This window comes from Chiroxiphia lanceolata, chromosome Z (genome assembly GCF_009829145.1).
Source record: "Chiroxiphia lanceolata isolate bChiLan1 chromosome Z, bChiLan1.pri, whole genome shotgun sequence".
Lineage (NCBI taxonomy): Eukaryota > Metazoa > Chordata > Aves > Passeriformes > Pipridae > Chiroxiphia > Chiroxiphia lanceolata.
The window spans coordinates 22,247,450-22,266,938 of record NC_045671.1 but is presented as its reverse complement, the minus strand read 5'-3'; the positions used below and the strand labels follow the sequence as shown (position 1 = coordinate 22,266,938).

The following is a 19,489-nucleotide window of genomic DNA, read 5'->3' as shown; positions in this document are numbered from 1 at the left end:
GGAGGCTGGGCTAGATGATTTTCAGGGCCTGATCAGGCCTGTGATTTTTGTGAACTGCCTTTCTACAGCCTTGAATAGCCTTTGAAATTACTTTCAAAAAAAGCAGAAATATCTAGAATTCATTAGAAAATCAGAACTTCATAAAGTTGCAGCTATGTCTGTACAACTTCTACTTTCACATCTAGCAAACATATTGCTGTAATGTATGATGCTGCCTCACATTGTGCCACGTCCACATCCTCTTCCCTACGACCTTGGAAGGATGACCTGCCTTATTCCAAACTAGTTAAATGACAGGTATCATTAAACCCAGTTCAACTAAAGTTGCACAAAGTTTCATCTTGATTAAAATTATATACTTCAGTAAAGTTTATTGTGCTGGTGAATTATATTTATAAATTTATTGCAAGTCAAACAACTCCAATTAAACACGAATGGGTGTGTGTGTACATACATACATAAAGCCAGTTTAACTAAATACAAAATTTTAAATATATCATTAACCATGGGTTTATGTGCACAGAAGGCTGTAGCTTGGCCCTCTGGGATCCTAACATTCTCTTTTATTAACCTTTTTACCACATGGGGACTCTATTTATATACAAGTACTAATGTATGAATTTGTAAATACCATCAATATTTAATTTTCTACAAAGTGTCTATAAATTACATCAAGTCAGGACAGCCCTAGGTAGACATGGCAAGTCACTTAAGTAAGCAACACAGACTTTAAAAGTAATCCCCATTTATTTCAGAAACAATATATTAAAGAAATATGTGACCTGTGCACCCACAGATTCCATAAATAGTTTGATATACAATTAGTATTGTGCAACCAACTCACAAGACCCACAGGTTCCAAAGTGCTTAGTAAAATAACAGAAGATTGTGGTTCCCATTTTACAGCTGGAACAGCTGAAACAGAAAACTCACATGGTTTGTCTGAGGTCTTATTGAAAATCAGTGTCACAAATGTGGGAAAAGGCCTGAGACTCCTGACTTTCAAACCAGTCTTAAGCCACAGATGACTTGACAGTGACTAAATTTATAAACAGAAAGTGAGAGCAAAAAGTGACTTGGTTCTTTCAGATCAAATAAGGAGCATGGATATGAGACATGGTCATTACTGCAGCAATTTGTAGAACAGTAAGGCCAGATGTCCCGAAGTCACTCATGGGAAGAGGCCCCATAATAAAAGACAGATGACTAGAAAGAAGACAGTGGTATGGAGAAAGCTAGACCTCAAGGTCCACTGGAACCACCAAAACTGAACTTCTGGCAGAGCAGTATTCCAGGGAAATCCCCAAAATGCCAAGTGGCATTTCTAAGTTGCAAGGGTTTCTGCAGAGACCCCTACACTAGCAAACACTTCCTGCATGCTGTAGCATGAGAAGGCCATCTGCGAGGAGGCTCCAGAGACACTTCACTATCTGAAGATCTGGGAGGGCCATGGTAAGCAGGGGCTGTTGGAAAATACTTGCTCTACAGCTAAACTAGGCCTCATTCAGGCTCCTGTCAGCCTGGGATCATGGTGGCACAAAGCGACGGACTTGCACAGAAAGACACTCTACACAGGGTCATAATTTCTGCAATATGGCTATTCTTATGGTTACTGCTCAACTTTGCATGTTCTGCACTTCAACATACCACCACACTGCTCAACACTAACTAGAAATAGCACTTGTTATCCACTATGTATAGATTGGGATTTCACAGAAGGATATTTCTATGGGCAGAGATAGAAATGAAGATTGATCTCTTTTGGCACGGATTCTACCCTAAGGGGCTGCAGAGACTGCCCTTAGAACACACTTGTAACTTTGAAGAATAACATCGCACAATTCTGTTTCAACCAACTATCACAGATTCCATAGCATTGCACAGCAATGCTGAGCACGTGCTTCACAAAAGGAAAAGCAATGCACAGGTGAGTTGGGAGAAGAGAACAATGCTACAGACAATGCAGCACACAGGGATCTTCTTTCCCTTATATCATCCAGTCATATTCACATTGCAAAGATCTGTGCAGCTCCCACAGATGAGAAGTTTGCAACTTCAGGTGAGGTCACATGGCTCATTTGGTGTCATGCTGATCTCTTGGTTTTGTCTGTGAGATGGGCACTTGCAGTTTTCCTGAGGTAGCAGACACAGAGGTCTTTGTTTCATTCCTTTAAGAAAAGTAAAAGTGAAGGAAAAGGGGACAGGCAGACAGACGTGTTGGAGTTTCTTATGAAAGACACAAACACACTTGAAGTAAAACACATTTCTGAAATACTCTTTTGGGACAAACAATGCCACAGCCTCCAAAAGAAAATTTCACCTCTCAGAATCATCCTGAAGAACAATTACAGGTTTATTGTGGCAAGTTACAAAACAATTAATCAGAGAGGCATAACTTTTCATAAATAAACAGCCAGGCACCTGGCTCTCCAGGGGCTTGAACTTTATACAGAATGGATGTTTTGCTCACTGACATCCTGCAGCAAAGGCAGAGGAACTGTAGGTGCTGTGCTACAGCAGGACACAGCAAGGACAGCAGAGAGCACAGTGCTGCTATAGCAAGGCATTCGTAGAACTTAAGTGCAGAAAGTGTTTGTCAGAGGACAAACGTACCCACTCCTTCTGTTGTTCTGCCACTTTTTCAGCCAAGCATTTTACCAGAACAGGGTCTACTTTGGAGTCAATCTTGTTGGCGAACCAGTGCCCATAATTCAGAAGCCATCTTAATTCTCCAGCCCCGTAGATGCAAACACTGCGAAGGTGGGTACCAGTGCATGGAGGATACAAATAATCTTCAAGATAATTCCATTTCACCAGACGAGTTTTGCTTTGTAAGTCTGTTATGTCCTGAGATGACCTTGGAACTTCCCCAGGGACCCCAGGAACACGTACAAGAGTGGCCCAGAAATGTTCATCTGGAGAGTATGTGTCCCTTGACCACTCAAAAAAATCTTTTGCGAGTGAGCTTTCAAGTGTGTATTGAATAAATTCTCGGCTTAAAACAAAATAGGCACTGCCTACAAATACTTCAATATTATGAGGTGGCGGATTCTTGGAAATGTTGGTTTTTACAGGCATCTGCATGTATTCATAAGGCACTTTCATAAGTTCATAGTGGTAAGTAAATCGCTCTCTTTTGCTACTGCTTGGCTTTGTAGTTTCCAGCATGTTTCCTCCACCAAGTTTCTTCAGTTCAGCGACCAACTCGAAATTTGACCTCAAAGGGAAATCTTGACCACACAAATTGATAACATACTTCCAAGGGACTGGAGAGCCCATCAAATCAGACAAACAATTGAAATCTGCTTGCAGACGTGAAATATGTGCATAGTCCACTGTCTCCAACTTTGACGCAATGAAAATATTTGGGAAACATTTAGCCAGATTTTTCAAAGCAGATTTGAAACTTCTTGCTGCTTTTTCATCATAATGGATGCAGTAAATATTTTGATGACTGTACAATGAATGTATGAGCCTTTCTACCATTACTGCATCTTTGTGAACAACCAAAGAATAGGCAATTGGAAAACTCTCCTCCTCTGGAGAAACAGGTTTTAGGTGGTATTTCCTAAGAGAACGATACACATTGCAATCACTTGTCATTGCTACAACATCTTCATCAGCTAAGTCAACTATTTCTTTTCTTCTTATCTCTAAACTCTTGCCAATTTCATGAGGATCTTGTTCATATATAGATGAACAATTAATTTCATAGTGGAACGCATTTCTAGGATATGAATACCTGTTTCTAACATAAGAAGAAGTGCTTAAGAAGTGCTCAACCAAGTAAATGCCCTTAGAAGGAAAAAAGTGTCTTTCAACATGGAGGATCTTCAGCAATGCAATTAACCACCCAGTAACACAAAGGATCAGTATGTTCCTTTGTGAGGGGCATGGGTAGGGCCACTTTCGTCTCTTCATTCTGCAAGAAAAGAGAGACATGGAGTTATTTTAAATCAGAAAGAAATCATCAGAGACAATTCCAACTTCTAAGAAAGGAGACAATTCCAACTTCTAAGAAAGACATGCAAACATGAGTCAGCCTACACCATAAACACCACCTTATCAGGATAGGGCACTGGTAATCCACAGTTTCTTCTTAATCATCATTTTAAAATTTCATTCCCCTGAATTAGCTGATTGAAGGCAATAAACTAAAAAAACAACTCGGATTTAAGATGATTTCCAGCTGAATAAGAGTGTTGGAACAAGGCTCCTACTGTTTCCCTTCCAAACCTTTTTTAAATTTCTAATGAGTTACAAACTGAAGTACAGCAACCCCTGGATTGGCATAAACATCACTGTCCTATGCGTAAGTAGGAAGGATTGTTTATTTTTCTGGGTATGGCCAGTCTTTGCGAACGAAGATCCGGGAAAGGTCTCCACCCACATTTGTTACAAGCGCGCTGGTGATAGAGGGCTTTGCAAATGCGGGTAAGGCCTTCGAGCCTGCGCAGTGGATTTTTTAGGTGAGACACAGTATGCGCTGAACTGAGCCCACCCTTTAATCCTAAGGTTCATCTGCCGGGGCCGAGTGAGCTTGGACTGTGGCAGTGAGGTCCTCAGGATGCAGGTTTGTTTAGAGTGACCTTCTCTTAGATGGATGGCCTTACAGGGCTGACGAGCTCCATCTGCCCAGGTTTAGAGTTGTCCTTCTCTTCTGTGTGTTCCAGGGCTCCCCTCTCATCTCCCATGATGGCACTGTCTGCACAGGCGAAGCTCCCATTTTCTCGCTCCTTTCCGCGCCCGGGCCCCAGCGCCCGGGGTCGGGTTCTGAGTAACTATAAGGGGTTCAACAGGAGCAGCACTGGGATCTCTTGTGAATTTGCAAAGAATGTGTGCTTAATGGTAGATATTAGCATTTTTAAAAAATAAAGCATGGAACTGAAAGCTTCAGAATTCAAGCAGGTCATTCTCATTCTCTCTAACACTGGAGCCAGCTCATAAAAACGTCCAAGGAGATATGAATTTCTTTCCTGTCCTCACCCAACAGGATCTGGCAAGTCCAAAGTCCTTCCTCGGTTCAGGTTTCTCCTGGAAAATAGTGCTAACTTGCCCTTAAGAAAGAGGTGGATGAATACACAATACTTTCATCCACTGGTATGAACATATAATGAATGCAACCTTTAGAAGACAGAAGAGGTAGAGCAGTGAGCAATACCACACCTGTCCTGCTCTCTGCCGTGTGACACAACCTTTGATCTGACTGCAAAAACACATGGTCCCTTTTCATACAGCAGGTTATTTAATAACATTCCTGTGTAGCAAGTTAACTAAGGTATTAGTTAACCATAATAACCATAATAAAAGCTAAATACAGATATCCTCTTTTGATACAGGTTTGCTTTAATGGCTGAGTACTGAGTACTGAGCAAGCAACATTGTTGCTATCCCTGAATGAACATCAGACCAGAATTATATACAATCCAGCATTAAACTAAACTCTACTTCGTCTTTACATTGAACATCTTCCAGTATTTTCTTTTGAATAAAAGCTGTTCCAGAATGCTTCAGAGTCAATAAAAGGTAAGGCCAGCAGAAGTGGCTCAGATGCCTGAAGATCCCACATATGCACATAAAACCAAATACTGAGGTGTGCATGCAAACATACTGCAAGACTAACTTGGGCATCTTTAGCATTTGCATAAATGTCAGGTCTTGCAAGCTGTAAGTTCATTTAAATAGCAGCCTGTCAAGGCAGAGCTGCTTCATTAGTCTGTTCTCCCTGACCTTAGCTTTCCCTGTGTATCTTTGTCCTTGATATTTCTCTTCTGGGGCAAGAGAAAGGAGGAGGAAATGTCATCTCCTTGTTTCACCTAGAAGTGCCAGGTGCAGACCAGGGTAAGCCAACATTTACCTATTTTGTAGAAGCCAAAGCTCAGCAGCTCTCTGCAGGTTTTACAGTCTCCAGGTAACAAAGAAAAAATCCAGATCTATCTCATAGAATCATAGAATGGTTTGAGTTGGAAGGGATCTTAAATATCACTTCATTCCAACCCCCCTGGCCATTGGCAGGAGGGTTGCCAACCTTCCAGTAGACCTTGAACACTTCCAGGAATGGGGAATCCACAACTTCTCCGGGCAACCTGTTCCAGTGCCTCACCACCCTCACAGTGAAGTGAGGTGTTCATATCCCCATGAAGCTAAAAATCCCGCCTTCCCCTTCAGCCAGCACATGCTTTCCTTCACATCTCCAAACTTATCCCAGCCCAATGTCTAATCTGGATCTCCCCTTTACCTACTTCCTTCCTTTATCTGTGTTCCTGGAGAAAAGTCACTCTCAAAAGCTGCTCCTAACCAAAGGCAGGTTTTCAGCCATATGACAAAAGCCCTGTAGAGGGGAACACAGCTAACCTGCCTGTATTTTTTTCTTTGGAGGGAGAAGACCTGTGTGGTGTGACCTTTTTGTGAACCCCACCCTGTGCGTCCACCAAGTGATCTCCCTGGCTATGAAGGACAACACCTACCAGTCCTGGCTGGACAGCGATTGCCTAACCCAAGGAGCAAATCTTCTCTTATTCTCTCCTTCAAAAAGGTGAGTCTGGAGAAAGAAAAAGGAGGGGAAAAAACCAACACATCCTCCACTGCTCCAAAGCCTCTCTATCTATGGCCTGCCACAACCCAGTGCCAAACATTCTGTTGCTACTAAACCAAACAAAGCCATAGAATCTTAGAATGTCCTGAGTTGGAAGGGACCCACAAGGATCATCGAAGTCCAGCTCCTGGCCCTGCAGAGGACACCCCAAAAATCATGCCATGCCCCTCGGAGTGTTGTCCAAAAGCTTCTTGAACTCAGATAGGATTGGTGCTGTGACCACTTCCCTGGGGAGCCTGTTCCAGGGCCCAACCACCTGTTGGGTGAAAAATCTTTTCCTTATATTTAACCTAACCCTTCCCCCTGACACAGTTTCATGCCATTCCCTCCATGGGTCCTGTCACTGGTCACCACAGAGATCAGTGCCTGCCCCTCCTCTTCCCCTCCAAAGAAACCTGTAGGCCGCGATGAGGTCTCCCCTTAGTCTTCTCCAGGCTGAACACCCCAGGGGACCTCAGCTGCTCCTCAAGGCCCTTCACCATCCTCGTTGCCCTCCTTTGGACACTCTCTAAGAGTTCAATATCTTTCTTATATTGTGGTGCCCAAAACTGCACACAATGTTCAAGGTGAGGCCACCCCAGTGCAGAGCAGAGTGGGACAATCCCCTCCCTTGATCGGCTGGTGATGCTTTGCCTGATGCCCAGGACAAGGTTGGCCCTCCTGGCTGCCAGGGCACTGCTGACTCATATTCAACTTGTCCTTAACCAGGACCCACAGCTTCCTTTCCATGGGGCTGCTCTCCCAGCCTTTTGTATTCCAGTCTGTCTGTACATCCAGGGTTGCCCCATCCCCGGTGCAGAATCCTGCACTTTCCCTTTTTCAATTTCATATGGTTGCTGATTGCCCAGTCCTCTAATTTGTTGAGGTCTCTCTGCAGGGCCTCCTGGCCTTCAACAGCCCCTCCCAATTTAGTGACCAAGTTTACTTGTATCCTCTCCAGTCCTGTATCCAAGTCATTTATGAAGATGTTGAAGAGCACTGGCCCTAAGATGGAGCCCTGTGGAACCCCACTAGTGACAGGTCACAAGCCTGATGTTATCCCACTTACTGTAACCTTTTGTGCCCTTTGTGCCATCAGCCAGTTGCTCACGTGTTTATCCAGCTGTGTGCTGGACATTTTGTCCAAAAGCATACTGTGAGAGACAGTATCAAAAGCTTTACTGAAATCCAGAAAGATTACATCAATTGGCTTCCCTTGATCAAACAGGTGGGTTACCTCATCAAAAAAGGGAATTAAGTTTGTCAAGGAGGACCTTCCCCTCATGAATGCGTGCTGGCTGTGACTGATGACTGCATTGTCTTTCAGGTATTTTTTAATAACTCACAGCATAATCTTCTCCATAATTCAACAGGCACTGAAGTGAAACCAACAGGCCTGTAGTTACCAGGGTCATCCCTCTTGCCTTGAAGAAATTCTTCCTGATATCCAACCTGAATTTTCCCTGGCACAGCTTGAGGTCATTTCCTCTTACCCAGTCACTAGCTGTGTGGGAGAAGAGGCCAACTCCCACCATGGCACAGCCTCCTTTCAAGTAGTTGGAGAGAGCGATAAGATCTCCCCTGAGCCTTCTCTTTTCCAGGCTAAATACTCCTTCAGCCACTCCTCAAGGGACTTTCTAGACCCTTCAACAGCTTTGTTGCCCTTCTAAATCATTTGACTCTCACCAGGATAAAGTTAATTTCTGCAAAAGACTGGGATTTCTTGAGGAACAGTGTATGACCAGGGAATTAAATCCTATGGGACAGAAGTGCCACTGCAAATCTCAGCAGGTTTTGACTCAAGTGCAAAGTGTTTATTTCTTACCACATGCAGCTCTCAGAGCCCTACTGAAACATAGACATTCTCTCCAGAGGAGCAGGAAATGGATTAATGTGGCAGATGAAAACAGGAACTTATACCTACCCAAAGCACCTATCTTGGGTAGCACTGACCAGATACTAACTCGAGTTATCCTGCCCATGCAAATTTTTTCCTCAGGTGATGCCATACAGAGCACCAAAGTTCCATCTTTATATTATAATTTTATATTATGAGCTTGGCATTTTCTTGTCTTTTCTATATGCAAGAAGACTCCTGAGACATATTTGCATGGCTCAGGACTTGAGGAGGGCAGGAGCCCCAGGTCTTCATCTGGCATAAGACTTCTGACCAGATCCTCACCAGGTTACACAGCCCTTTCATGAACTCTGACTCCCAGGGAAATCCTCCTCTCCTGCCTCTGCACAACACTATTGCTAAACCTCTCAGATTTTACCCTCTCGAAGCTGGCCAACAAACACATGCATTTGTATCAGTCTGATTAACAGACCCATTATCAATTTTGTTACATCAAAAAATCTGCATTTCCCTTGTCATGAGCACTGTAATGCAAGACATACAAAAAAAATTCAAAAATCTGGGAAGTGTCTCTCCCTTCACAACTGCTGCTAACACTCAGAGAAGATGAATGAAAGCAAAGCATCCATCCCTCAAGCACTGACTACAGCTCTTAGCCTCTCAAAGATCATGCCCTCAATTGCAAAGATCACTGTGTCAAAGGTTACTTAATTCATAAAGCCATGCACACTGCTCAGGATTCAATTGCAAAATGAAAATGGGTGAAGCTTTTGGGAAGAGGAGGAAATCCTGCTCAGGCTTCAAGTAGGAGCACAGAATGGTGGCCGGGAAGTGGCCCAGCTAAAAGCTTCCAGTCACGAACAGCAGGTGTTAATTGCAACTCTTCTGATTGAAAGCAAGGCTCTAGGTGTGCCTTCTGCGATACTGAAGTTTAAAAGGGTTAAGCAAAGGTCAGGTGTGCTGCTAACTCACATGCAATCTAGTTGTAAAACCCTGAACATCCTGTTCTACAAGCCACATGAAAAACTGAATGATTTTGCATTTCACTGGCACTCCCAAAAAACTCCTCAAGTCAATGTATTTCTTTCAAACTCTACAGAAACACTTCCTATTTTGGGATTTTTTGTTTAAACTGAACTGAACTAAGTCCTAAAAGAAATTCAGTTTTGAATGAGAACAAAGTATTAGAGATGGCAACAATCTACACTTTGGCTTATTCTACAGGTTAGGGGGGTTTTGTCAAAATTAAGATGGATTAGAGCAATGTTTTCTTCTTCATTTGCACTTTTTCACAATTAAAAAGAATGTTCTTTTCTGTAAAAATCTGTAGAAGTGGCAATCATGACCTCCAAGGCAGACCCCAAGAGGGAATGACAATCTGTCTGCCCAAAAAACTGTTCTGCAGTTTCACCTGCATACTCGGTAATTTTTGTTGGATTGTGATCTAAACACACTGGCTAAGGCCACAGTGCACTATCACAGAGGTATTGAGGTTATTGCAATATTGAAGTTTATGACTCCTATGTTGTTTAATTTGTATTACTAATAGTTCCATAACATCGAATATCTAAGAAGCTGTGGAAACAATACCAATCACTGTAAACTAGATTTAAATTGTTTTTGAGTGTGCCCACCTGAAGTTTCACTGTATTTACCAAACTGTTGAAAAGTGAACCTTATAAACTGTTGCACCTTCTCAGCGCTATGCAGACAAAGAAATGGTTGCAGGTCAGCTGGTGAACTACCTATCTGGGCAACATAGGATACCTCGTACCAGTCCAGGATATGTTCCCTGGGGGGAAGTAGACCACAAATACACAAAAAGGAATGGAGAGAAGCTGCGTCCATCTCCCTGTAAGCCCACAGCCCCTTAAAAATAAAATAGGAGTTGCTAATGCTGTTCACTGGATGAAGAACAGAACAGTCAGATATTAACTGCCTGAAATTGTACATCATGAGTTGTGGTGGTCCAAATTTCTGCTCTGAACAGCCTCTTGTGAGCACATAAATTAATTTATCTGGAATAGCATTTAAAAAAAAAATTCCTTCAGAGTAAAATCAAGTTTAAAGCATCACTCCTACTGAGAAACCATATAACCACTTTTATTATGTATAAGTATATATGTATAACCATCATACATTATTCCATAGAATCACAGAAATACAGAATTACTTAGGTTGGTAGGGACCTTTAGTGGTCATCTAGTCCAACTTTCCTACCATGGGCAGGGACATTTCCAGTAGACTGCTTGTAGTTGTCCCACCACATCTAGATATATTTTATGTCAGGGAGCAGAACCCAATGTGGTTAAACTACCCAGACTACTTCTAGATTTCGTCTTGAAAGAAACCAGCGGAGAACGTGTTCTGTATCCTGGTCATTCTACCACACACATAAGACACACCTTGCCCAGACTAACCATCTGAAGTCCCTTTGCAGCTGGTGGAAAGATACAAGGAACTGCAAAGGATCATCAATTTGTCTGTGAGATGAAGCATTCCCGGGAAAGTCTTGGCCCCAGCAAACAGGAGACAGGAAAAGAGCCCAGCTTCTGCACCATGACTGCAAGCTCTGCCAGCTCTGCTTGTGATGGCACAGCTTTGTTGTACTTCCAATGTGAAGTGTTCTGGGGATAGCAGCATTGCACCCAACCCTGATCCTCTCTCAGCATCTCCTCCATCCCAGAATGGCACTCAGAAGCAATGGAGAAAAGCCAGCCTGAAAGCTGCTCTGGCCAGCAGAAGTCTGAGGCAGCCCAGAGAATCAAGTTCCTGCTTGATTCTAAACTTCAATGGCTCATATGCACCAGTGCTGCAGCAGCTTCAGCCCTCTTTGAGGCCACCCATCTGTATAGGTTTAAGGAGGCATTTGAGCAACTCAGAGGAATGGACAGGTTCCCTTCTTCAGCACAGCTGAACTGGCAGGCTTTGGGCTCACCTGCCTCTCTGAAGGCATGCTTCTACTTTACTAAGACCCTAATGATTTACATATGAAGAGCCCTCGTTCCTGAGAGAGACCAAGGCTTTATTGCAGCTCTTCACACTACTATTTCTGCTGTTTTCATCAGCTCAGCTTAGAGTAACAGCAACTCCCAGTCTGTGCAACTTAGTGATGCCAATGTCATTCTTGCACAGGAGGAGTCTACAGCTCCCTTCACCCTGAGCAGGAACAAATTACCAACTCACATTCCTCTTGCTCTGCATGGCAAGTCTCACCTGTGGTCTGCACAGTACAGAGGTGTTCCTAGTTTGTCTATATTCAGAGCACACTGATTTATTAACAGCTTGTGAACTACTTTGTTTGAGACATGATCTCTCCTAATGTATAGACCTACTGAATTTATATTACTTCTTTTCTACTTTATCATTACCCATCAAAGACGTCTGTGACTCTCTAGAGATGCCACTATCAGTGTCATGCCAGATGTCCAGCTGTGGGAACCATCTCTTTATCTGTTGTCACATTGGTTTGGGAATGGTTAACCCAGAGCATGGAGTGACAAGACATGCTAGTTGCAATTCTGGATAGAACAGGGATTCTTGGAAAGTCCAAGCACTGAGTAGTCAGTGCTCTCTCCTCGGTGGTTCTGAAATACACAGTACTCTCTATGAATGCTGTCGTGAGGCAAACTACGTCCGTGCTCACCATGGAGCAAGAGTTAAGTGAAAAGGTCAAGTATGAATGCAAGTCTGTGGAAGGAGAGGGAACCAGGAGAGTGGATGCAGGGGAGCAGGAGTGCTCTTACCCCACCGTGTGATTCTCTCTTGCATGCAGAAGCCCTTCTGCACGAACCAAGCTCCTTGCTGTCACCTAGGTTAAAAAAATAAAAAGGGAATGGGTATTGAGAAGAGAAGGAGCATCAGAACAGAGGTTGGGAAATTATGAAGGAGGAGAATGGAGGAAGGGACCAATGAGGGTAAGTGCTTTCATGTAGGTAGCATTAACAACAACAGTAAAAATCAAAGCAGCAGAACAGGTACTTTCTCCAACTCGCTCATCACTCAAAGGCATCTGAGGCATAACCAGTGTCTACACTTTTTCTTGGAAACCAGGTCACAGTGTATTTCAGCAACCAACACCATTACTACATAACACCGGGAACTATGGGAACAATTCCCTCTCCTCCAGGCAAAAACACTTTGGGAAAGTTCTCCCTGATAAAATATCTCTGTTTGCTTAATACACACCTGCTCACACAGCATTGCAAACTTGACATGTTTGCATGACCAGCTCTATGGAAAGATGTAGCTAGTTCCTTCTGTTTTTCCCTTTGGCCTATACAAATCAAGTCTGGGTCTTGATGGATCTCTGGAAAAGGTAGAGAGGCACTGTTCCTGGGAAGCTGGTGAAGAGGAAAAGTAATCATGTGCTTTACTAAGCAATTTATTTTATTTTATTTTTAGTAAACTGTCTGACTGAATTAAACTTTTAACACTACTTGATTATTCAATGGTGCTAGCTGGAAAAGTTAATTTATTAATGGGCTAGTTTTTACTGCTGTTAGCTGGTTATTTCCATTGCAAAATTATCTATTGATAGGGATCATGGGATTTCTGTAGGAATACCATTTATTGGCATTAAATCTAAATCAGTTGATTCTATCAAGTTCGTCTGGTTTTCTACCCTCTTCCTCTGCCTTGGAGCCTCAGGCTATGTCCCTGTAACGTGGACACTCACTACCAGCCTTGTTTTGACTTGCCTGTCTGATGTACTACTTAGATATTCTCTAAATGATGCACAACTAAATAACTAAGTAACTACTATTGTTTACATACTTAATTGCAAGATGTGGAAAAATACGTCATTACTTTTAGACCCAACCCTAACTAAATGATAAGTCTGCCAATTTTAAGACCCCGAATACTTAAAACAACACAGTGTCACCAGGAAAATAAAATCTACAGTTTAACACAGCCTGGTTTTTCTTCTGGAAGAGGAAAGACAGGTTCTACCACATACATGGGAAACACAGGTTCAGCAAAGATTTGGCAATTATCGGTATCACACCAGAGTTTGTCCTAGTGTTAAGCATGAGGACTCTTCATTGCACAGGACACACAGATCTGTGTTTCCTAAAAGAACCTGCTGAGCACATAGTAAGTTGCTTTGCTTGTCTGTCTGCTACTCGGTCCCAACTCTTTGTATGCTCTTTAGAAAAGGCCAAATGCTCTTTTCCAGTTGTCTTCAATGGCAATCCCCATAATTTCAGTAAAATATCTTACATTAATTCCTGCATGCCCATGTCTCAGATATATGCTGAGGTAAAGAAAGTCTGTGTCTCTGCTCTTTGCTTAGGAGAAGAGGTAAGCAACTTCTGTAGGGTCATGCAAGAAGACAACAGCACAAGAGAGATGTGAACCTGGTTCCTCTGCATCCCCAACTAATCTGACCTGTTTTACAATAAGTTTTGATGGAAACTGTTCTGGTGAAGGCCTGAAAAGAAAAAGTCTCTCAGCACATTTCTTGGTACATCACACAGCACTTTGTCCTGCCAGTCTGAGGATTTGCAGCCCTCTTACAGTTAGAAAGTGTTAAGAATGCCCAGAGATAGTCAGTCCTGAAAATTCCCAAGCTTGATTGCTTATACATCAAGTATTTAAATGCTCTTGACTTTTTGAAACGGGAGTATTCATGCTTACCAAGGATTTAGTGTACTATAAAGCCAGGAGTCAAGGGAAAAAAAAAACCAAACACATACCTCAGCAAATAGAGTTTACTCCCTTCTAATTCAGGGCAATCTGAAGTTTAACAGCTTTGTTCTGACTCATACAGGAGTTTAAAGCAATACTACTACAGCGGAGAGAGGGTTAACTTTTACTCCTAAGCTACAGTATAACAAAAAAATAAGACCCAAAGGGCCAGAACCTGTATTCATTGGCAAGGAGACGCACTGTAAAAGAGGGTGGAAATTTCCTGTTAGACAGGAAGGCAGGAGAAACTGCACCACACTGCAGAAAAGCTCCCATTAAGAGCTCAAAATATTTCTCCATTTCCTTCACCTCTCCACTAAGCTGCCTGCAGACTCTCTGCAAACCCCTTGCTGTAAATCACCCTCTTTGAGTCAATTCCCCCTGCCAAAGTCACAGCTTGTCACATCAGCAAGATCATTTCATGGAGGGCTGCAGACCTACCTCCTGGACTTTGCTGTGGTCTCTTCCCCTTGCAGAGCTCTTTAGGATGCCCTGCCCCAGGATATCAGCACAGGCACATCCAGCTTGGTGGGTGAGCACAGTCCTGGTGTCTGCTTCATCCTGCCACTGCCCGCAGCCTTCACCATCTTCAGTGTTTCAAGCGCGTATGAAGCCGGATGTACAGAAGTAGTAGGGATGACATTGTTTCTTGCACAAATTACAAAAGAAAATTGTAAAAGTTAGCTGAAAAATAGTGAGCATCAAGGCTTTCTATGAAAAGCTGTGGAAGACATTATCTGTATAAGAACCTGTAGTGGGTTGACCCTGGCTGGACACCAGGTACCCACCAAGGCTGCTCTATCGCTTCCCTCTGCAGCTGGACAGGGGAGAAAAAATATAACTAAGGGTTTATGGGTTGAGACAAGGACCAGGAGAAGCCCCTTGTATCCTTGGCATCAACTACCTCAGGAGAGAGTACTCCAAGAATCCAAAGGGCTATCGATAGGCTTTTGGTGTAGCTACTCTGAATACGGAGAAGATCAAACAATTAGGTACCCTGCCTGGCCTCTCAGAAGATCCCTTCATCATGAGGTTGCTGCAAGTCGAAGACCAGTAAGTGCCAGTTGCTACCAGAGCAGTGCACCAGCAGAAATCACACCAACCAAGACTCCGTAATTCCCATCTATAAGCTAATTTGTCAACTGGAGAGCCAAGGAGTGCTCAGCAGGACTTGCTCGCCCTTTAACAGCCCCATATGGCCCATGTAAAAGTCTAATGGAGAGTGGAGACAGTAGACTATTGTGGCCTGAATGAAGTCACACTGCCTCTGAGTGCTGGTGTGCCAGACATGGGCAAAGCATCTAGCAGCTTCTCACACAAGCCATCCCAGTATTCCCCCCACCACTACCAAAACCTGGCCACACGAACCCAATACAGAACCCTATATTTTTGTTTACCCATGTAGCATTTCTAAGCACCAAGAAGGTAAGGAGAAAAAAAGAAGATAAGGAGAAAAAAAAACAAAACAAAACAGATCACATCAAAGCAACCTAATTTCCTCTACAGCATGCTGAAGAGGACTTGGGGATAGGCAGGAAAGCACTGAGATGTGAGGAGTTTTTGTCAAAAGCCTCACCAATAAGATGAGCATGGTACTTCAGGTACTGAGACCTCAGGTCTTGGAGGTCTTGCTCCTTTCACAAATTAAATAGCTCTGACACTAAGCCAAGACCAGAAATTTGGGCTACTGTTCTGAGACCCACAACCCTGGTGATACTTCCTGAAATTCTGCTTGGATACGATGATCCGCATTGCAAGTTCATCTGTGCGTAAGTACTTTATATGGTATACAATGTCTCCTACACGGCAAGAAATACATTTTTAGGCTATTATACCTAACTTTTCTATGTCTAATGGTTACAAAGAAATCTGAGAAATGAAACACTGTACCAATTGCATATACAACAAACAATTATCACAGTATTTTCCCTCAAGGAAAGCACAGCAGCAGTAACTCCTCTCCATCCATATTTTCACCAAAATACTGTGCACACCAGCCTCCTCTTCATCATCAGACTTCCAGCTCATACAGAATTATAACCTGCACTTCTGTGGCTAGAGTAGGCTGAATCTCATAAGCTCCAAAGAGGGCTCAGGATCATGGGATCCTGCAGTCCTGCCTTAGCTTGATGGCCCCAGCACGGCAAAATCGTACAGAGCACAGTTTCTGGATTCCCCACTTAATATTTGGCACTCTCTGTATGCATAAGATGCCATGCGGCATGACAGTAGCTGGGTCAACATTACCTCTTCTCAGTCTGATGGTAGGGTATAGTGGCTGATTGTATCAAATGTTATTAATTGATTAAAAAAAATTAAGAACATAGAACATTTTCTCTGAGACAAAAGCTTCCAGCACATGTAAAACTGGGAAATGTCTGCAGACAACTATGCATCTTTTGAGTAATCTTTAGGCTGCTGACTTGTCCTTACCTGAAGAATCAAGTATGCAGAAAGACCCCTCCCACCAAACAACAAGACATCATAAAAATGCACACAGGCCAGCTGCACTCCGCAGCCAATACAAAAGGAAAAGGTCTTTGACTGGCACCAGGGTACCCTGCATGGGCCAGGGACTAGCTTCCTGACACACCAGACAAACCACACTGTAGTTAGATAATATGACAAAACACATTGTAGGAGGATGGGTGGGTCTCGGATGGGCTGGTATGTACCCTGTCACCTGCTTATTGATGCCTCTCTCTGGGCATGATGCAATTACAGAGCTCCTCTTTCTTCACAGCTGTCTCCCTTGTACTCAAAGCAGAGGGACCTGTGCATTGCACATTGCAAATCCTGGTGAAGCCCTCTTCATTTTTGAGTGTTTCAGTGAGAGGTCTGATGAGGCTTGACTTGTTGACAGCTACGCAAAATGTAACTCCCTTGCTGGATTCAGCACCCTGCTGTTTATGTGATAGAAAAGAGCTTTCTATGACTCATCTGATGTATCTCTTAGTTTCTTTATCAATATTTCCTGGAAGACCTCAAAAGCTGGAGTCCTGATGCCTTTCTGTAGCTGTAACAGCTATGCAAATGCTGTGAGGTTAATTCTTCTGAACTCATCTGGGCTGCTTCTAAGGAATCTCAGAGATATAGTCTCTTGCTTTTTACCAAGCAATTTTAAGGTCATCACAGACAGCCTGTTGACTTACTAGAATAATTTGCACATATTGGGCCAGAAAATAGCATGCATAGTACAGGCTATGATCTACAAAATCTACAGAACCCAAGCACAAGCAGTTTTCAGTGTCTGGACCCCTTTCTTGCACTCCCACTGTAATACCAGCACAAAGCTGCAGCCAATACAAGTAACTGAAGCCTGAACGTATTCCTTATCACCATTACTGCTTTTCAAAAAGTTAGAGTCCTTAAGAATTGCTCATTTATATGATGCATGTTTCAAAAAGCATTAGCCAAGTTTGTTGGCAATCTTTAAATGCCTTTGCAGCTGGGCAGCATAATGAAAAAGATAAGAAGTGGACCAAACCCCAGCAGCATCACATATATATAAAACTAGAAACCACAGCTGCACAAACGTAGTAGCATTTCACTTCCCTTTCTATGACCTTCTCAGAAAAGCTACATGCATGAAAGAACAAACCCATTCAGCCCAAGATGTCACCTAAGAGTACTCAAAAGCAGATACTTGGAAACAGAACTGCGATGGATGAAAAGACAGAATGGGAGAGATATGTGGCCTGGAAAAGCATTAATGGAGTCTGAATGGACTTTTTACTCACTGAATAATCCACCCAGCAGACTGGCAGTTTTTCCCCAGTTTGCTGTTGTGTGCTTATGAACCCTTGTACACCCCAGTTCATTGTCAAAATTTATAGATCCTGCTGTACTCCCATATTGTCCCTATTTCTCCCTCAGGCTTCCCCTTTGAAAGCTGTTTATCTCTTCTTCTCCTCTGTTTTCCCATGCCTCTGTTACTGATTAGCTGTAGCTATCACAGTGCAGAGAGAGCTACCATTAGTAAACCCCCTTTGATACTCGAGAGTTCCACCCATTCTTCCCCTGTCCCCCTACCACATCTTTCCCTAAGCTGTCAATCTCTTGCACCTCCCTGGCTTAGCGTCCACCCCTTAAACCGCGGTTTTTTAAACCCTTGTTTCCCTTGAATAAACTGGCATTGCAGCACGAGACCTCAACTGTGTCCGAACCCTAACTGCAGTGCTCGGTCCAAATTTCCCCTATCCCTGCGGACCGAGGCACAGAACTCTTGAATACCTTTTCCACACATTCTTTCCACTTCCATTTCCTTACAGCTCAGCAGTTGCCAAAGACAGGGGTTGCAACTGTCCATTTCTTATGAAATTTTGGGTTCTTCTATCCAGTCATTTTTTAACCTACCTAAATTTTCTGACATCCAGAGACTAGGGAGTATGGGGGTGGGGGGAAACACTGTACAGCTGACTTGACCATTGCGTAAAAACCCACTTTCTCATGCTTGCTTTCAGTATTTTGCCCTCCAGTGTCATTTGACCGTTGTAGTTCCTAGTCGGAAAGAGAGCAAGCAGCTCTTTCCTGTTCACTGCCTCCACTACGTTACTATTAAGGACATGTGCCTCACTCAAAATGAAACAGGCTGCTTTACAGACTAGGTCTTCGGAATGAGTTAGAGGATGTTCAGTGGAGCAGATGCTCACATTGGAGCACATGGATCACAGTGGAGGTTCTCCTTAAGGTCTCCTTCTTCAAACCTTACTCTGATATTAATAAATCTGTCTGCCCCATAATGAGGGAGAAGCTGCTACCGTCTCTCTTCCAGGAAAAAAAAGAAAAAAAATTGAGACAGATTCTTGCTATTGTTACTCTTTGTTTCCTCACAAGGAAAAAGAGCCTCTTTCCATACTAAAGAAATGAGTAAGTGCTCTTGGCACATTTAAACACAGATACAGACTAACATGTACGTTTTTAGCAACTTATTGAGAGATGAAAAAAGGCTAACATCACAACAAACCCGATTTCTGTTATCAAATCACCCTGAGTTGGTGTATAGCTCCTCGAGAGCAGCTTGTGCGGCTGCAACATCTGGGCAGCCGCCTGCCTGCGGGGGTGCGGGCAGGTGCGTGCCCGGCTCCAGACACCCCTTGGTAAATTCTGCCTTGTTTTGCTTCCGAGATGCAAAATCACCCCGTAACTAACTTTTGAGACACACGGCGCCTTCTTACCAGAACTTTCCCGCAGCACCGCCGACGCCGGCACCGATCCTGCTCCTCCTCCTGCTGCTCCGGCCGCCTCCAGCGCCGCGCCCGGCCCGGCCCTCTCGCCCCCGCACAGCACCGCCCCGCTGCGCTCCCGCGAAGCCACAGAGCTGCTGCTGCCGCCCTTTCCTCCTCCTCCTTCTCCTCCTCCTCCAA

At 43.5% G+C, this 19,489-nt stretch overlaps 1 protein-coding gene across 8 annotated transcripts; it reads right to left on the bottom strand.

The window, feature by feature from the left end:
- Positions 1-341: 341 nt before the first annotated feature.
- Positions 342-19,367, bottom strand: GCNT4 (glucosaminyl (N-acetyl) transferase 4). 8 transcript variants are annotated; one of them, XM_032676774.1, is made up of 4 exons: positions 19,301-19,367; positions 14,565-14,771; positions 12,179-12,243; positions 342-3,922 (listed from the first exon to the last, which is right to left on the bottom strand). In XM_032676774.1, the coding sequence occupies exon 4, from the start codon at positions 3,919-3,921 to the stop codon at positions 2,554-2,556; it is 1,368 nt and encodes a 455-aa protein (XP_032532665.1). In that variant the 5' UTR covers position 3,922; positions 12,179-12,243; positions 14,565-14,771; positions 19,301-19,367; the 3' UTR covers positions 342-2,553. The 8 variants fall into 8 exon arrangements, with proteins under 8 accessions (XP_032532665.1, XP_032532668.1, XP_032532666.1 ...); XM_032676777.1 differs by lacking the exon at positions 19,301-19,367 and adding an exon at positions 16,807-16,958; XM_032676775.1 differs by lacking the exon at positions 12,179-12,243.
- Positions 19,368-19,489: the final 122 nt, after the last annotated feature.

Bases quoted from the DNA above. Each gene is read 5' to 3' on its own strand.
- GCNT4 (XM_032676774.1), bottom strand. From the start codon at position 3,921: ATGAAGAGACGAAAGTGGCCCTACCCATGCCCCTCACAAAGGAACATA.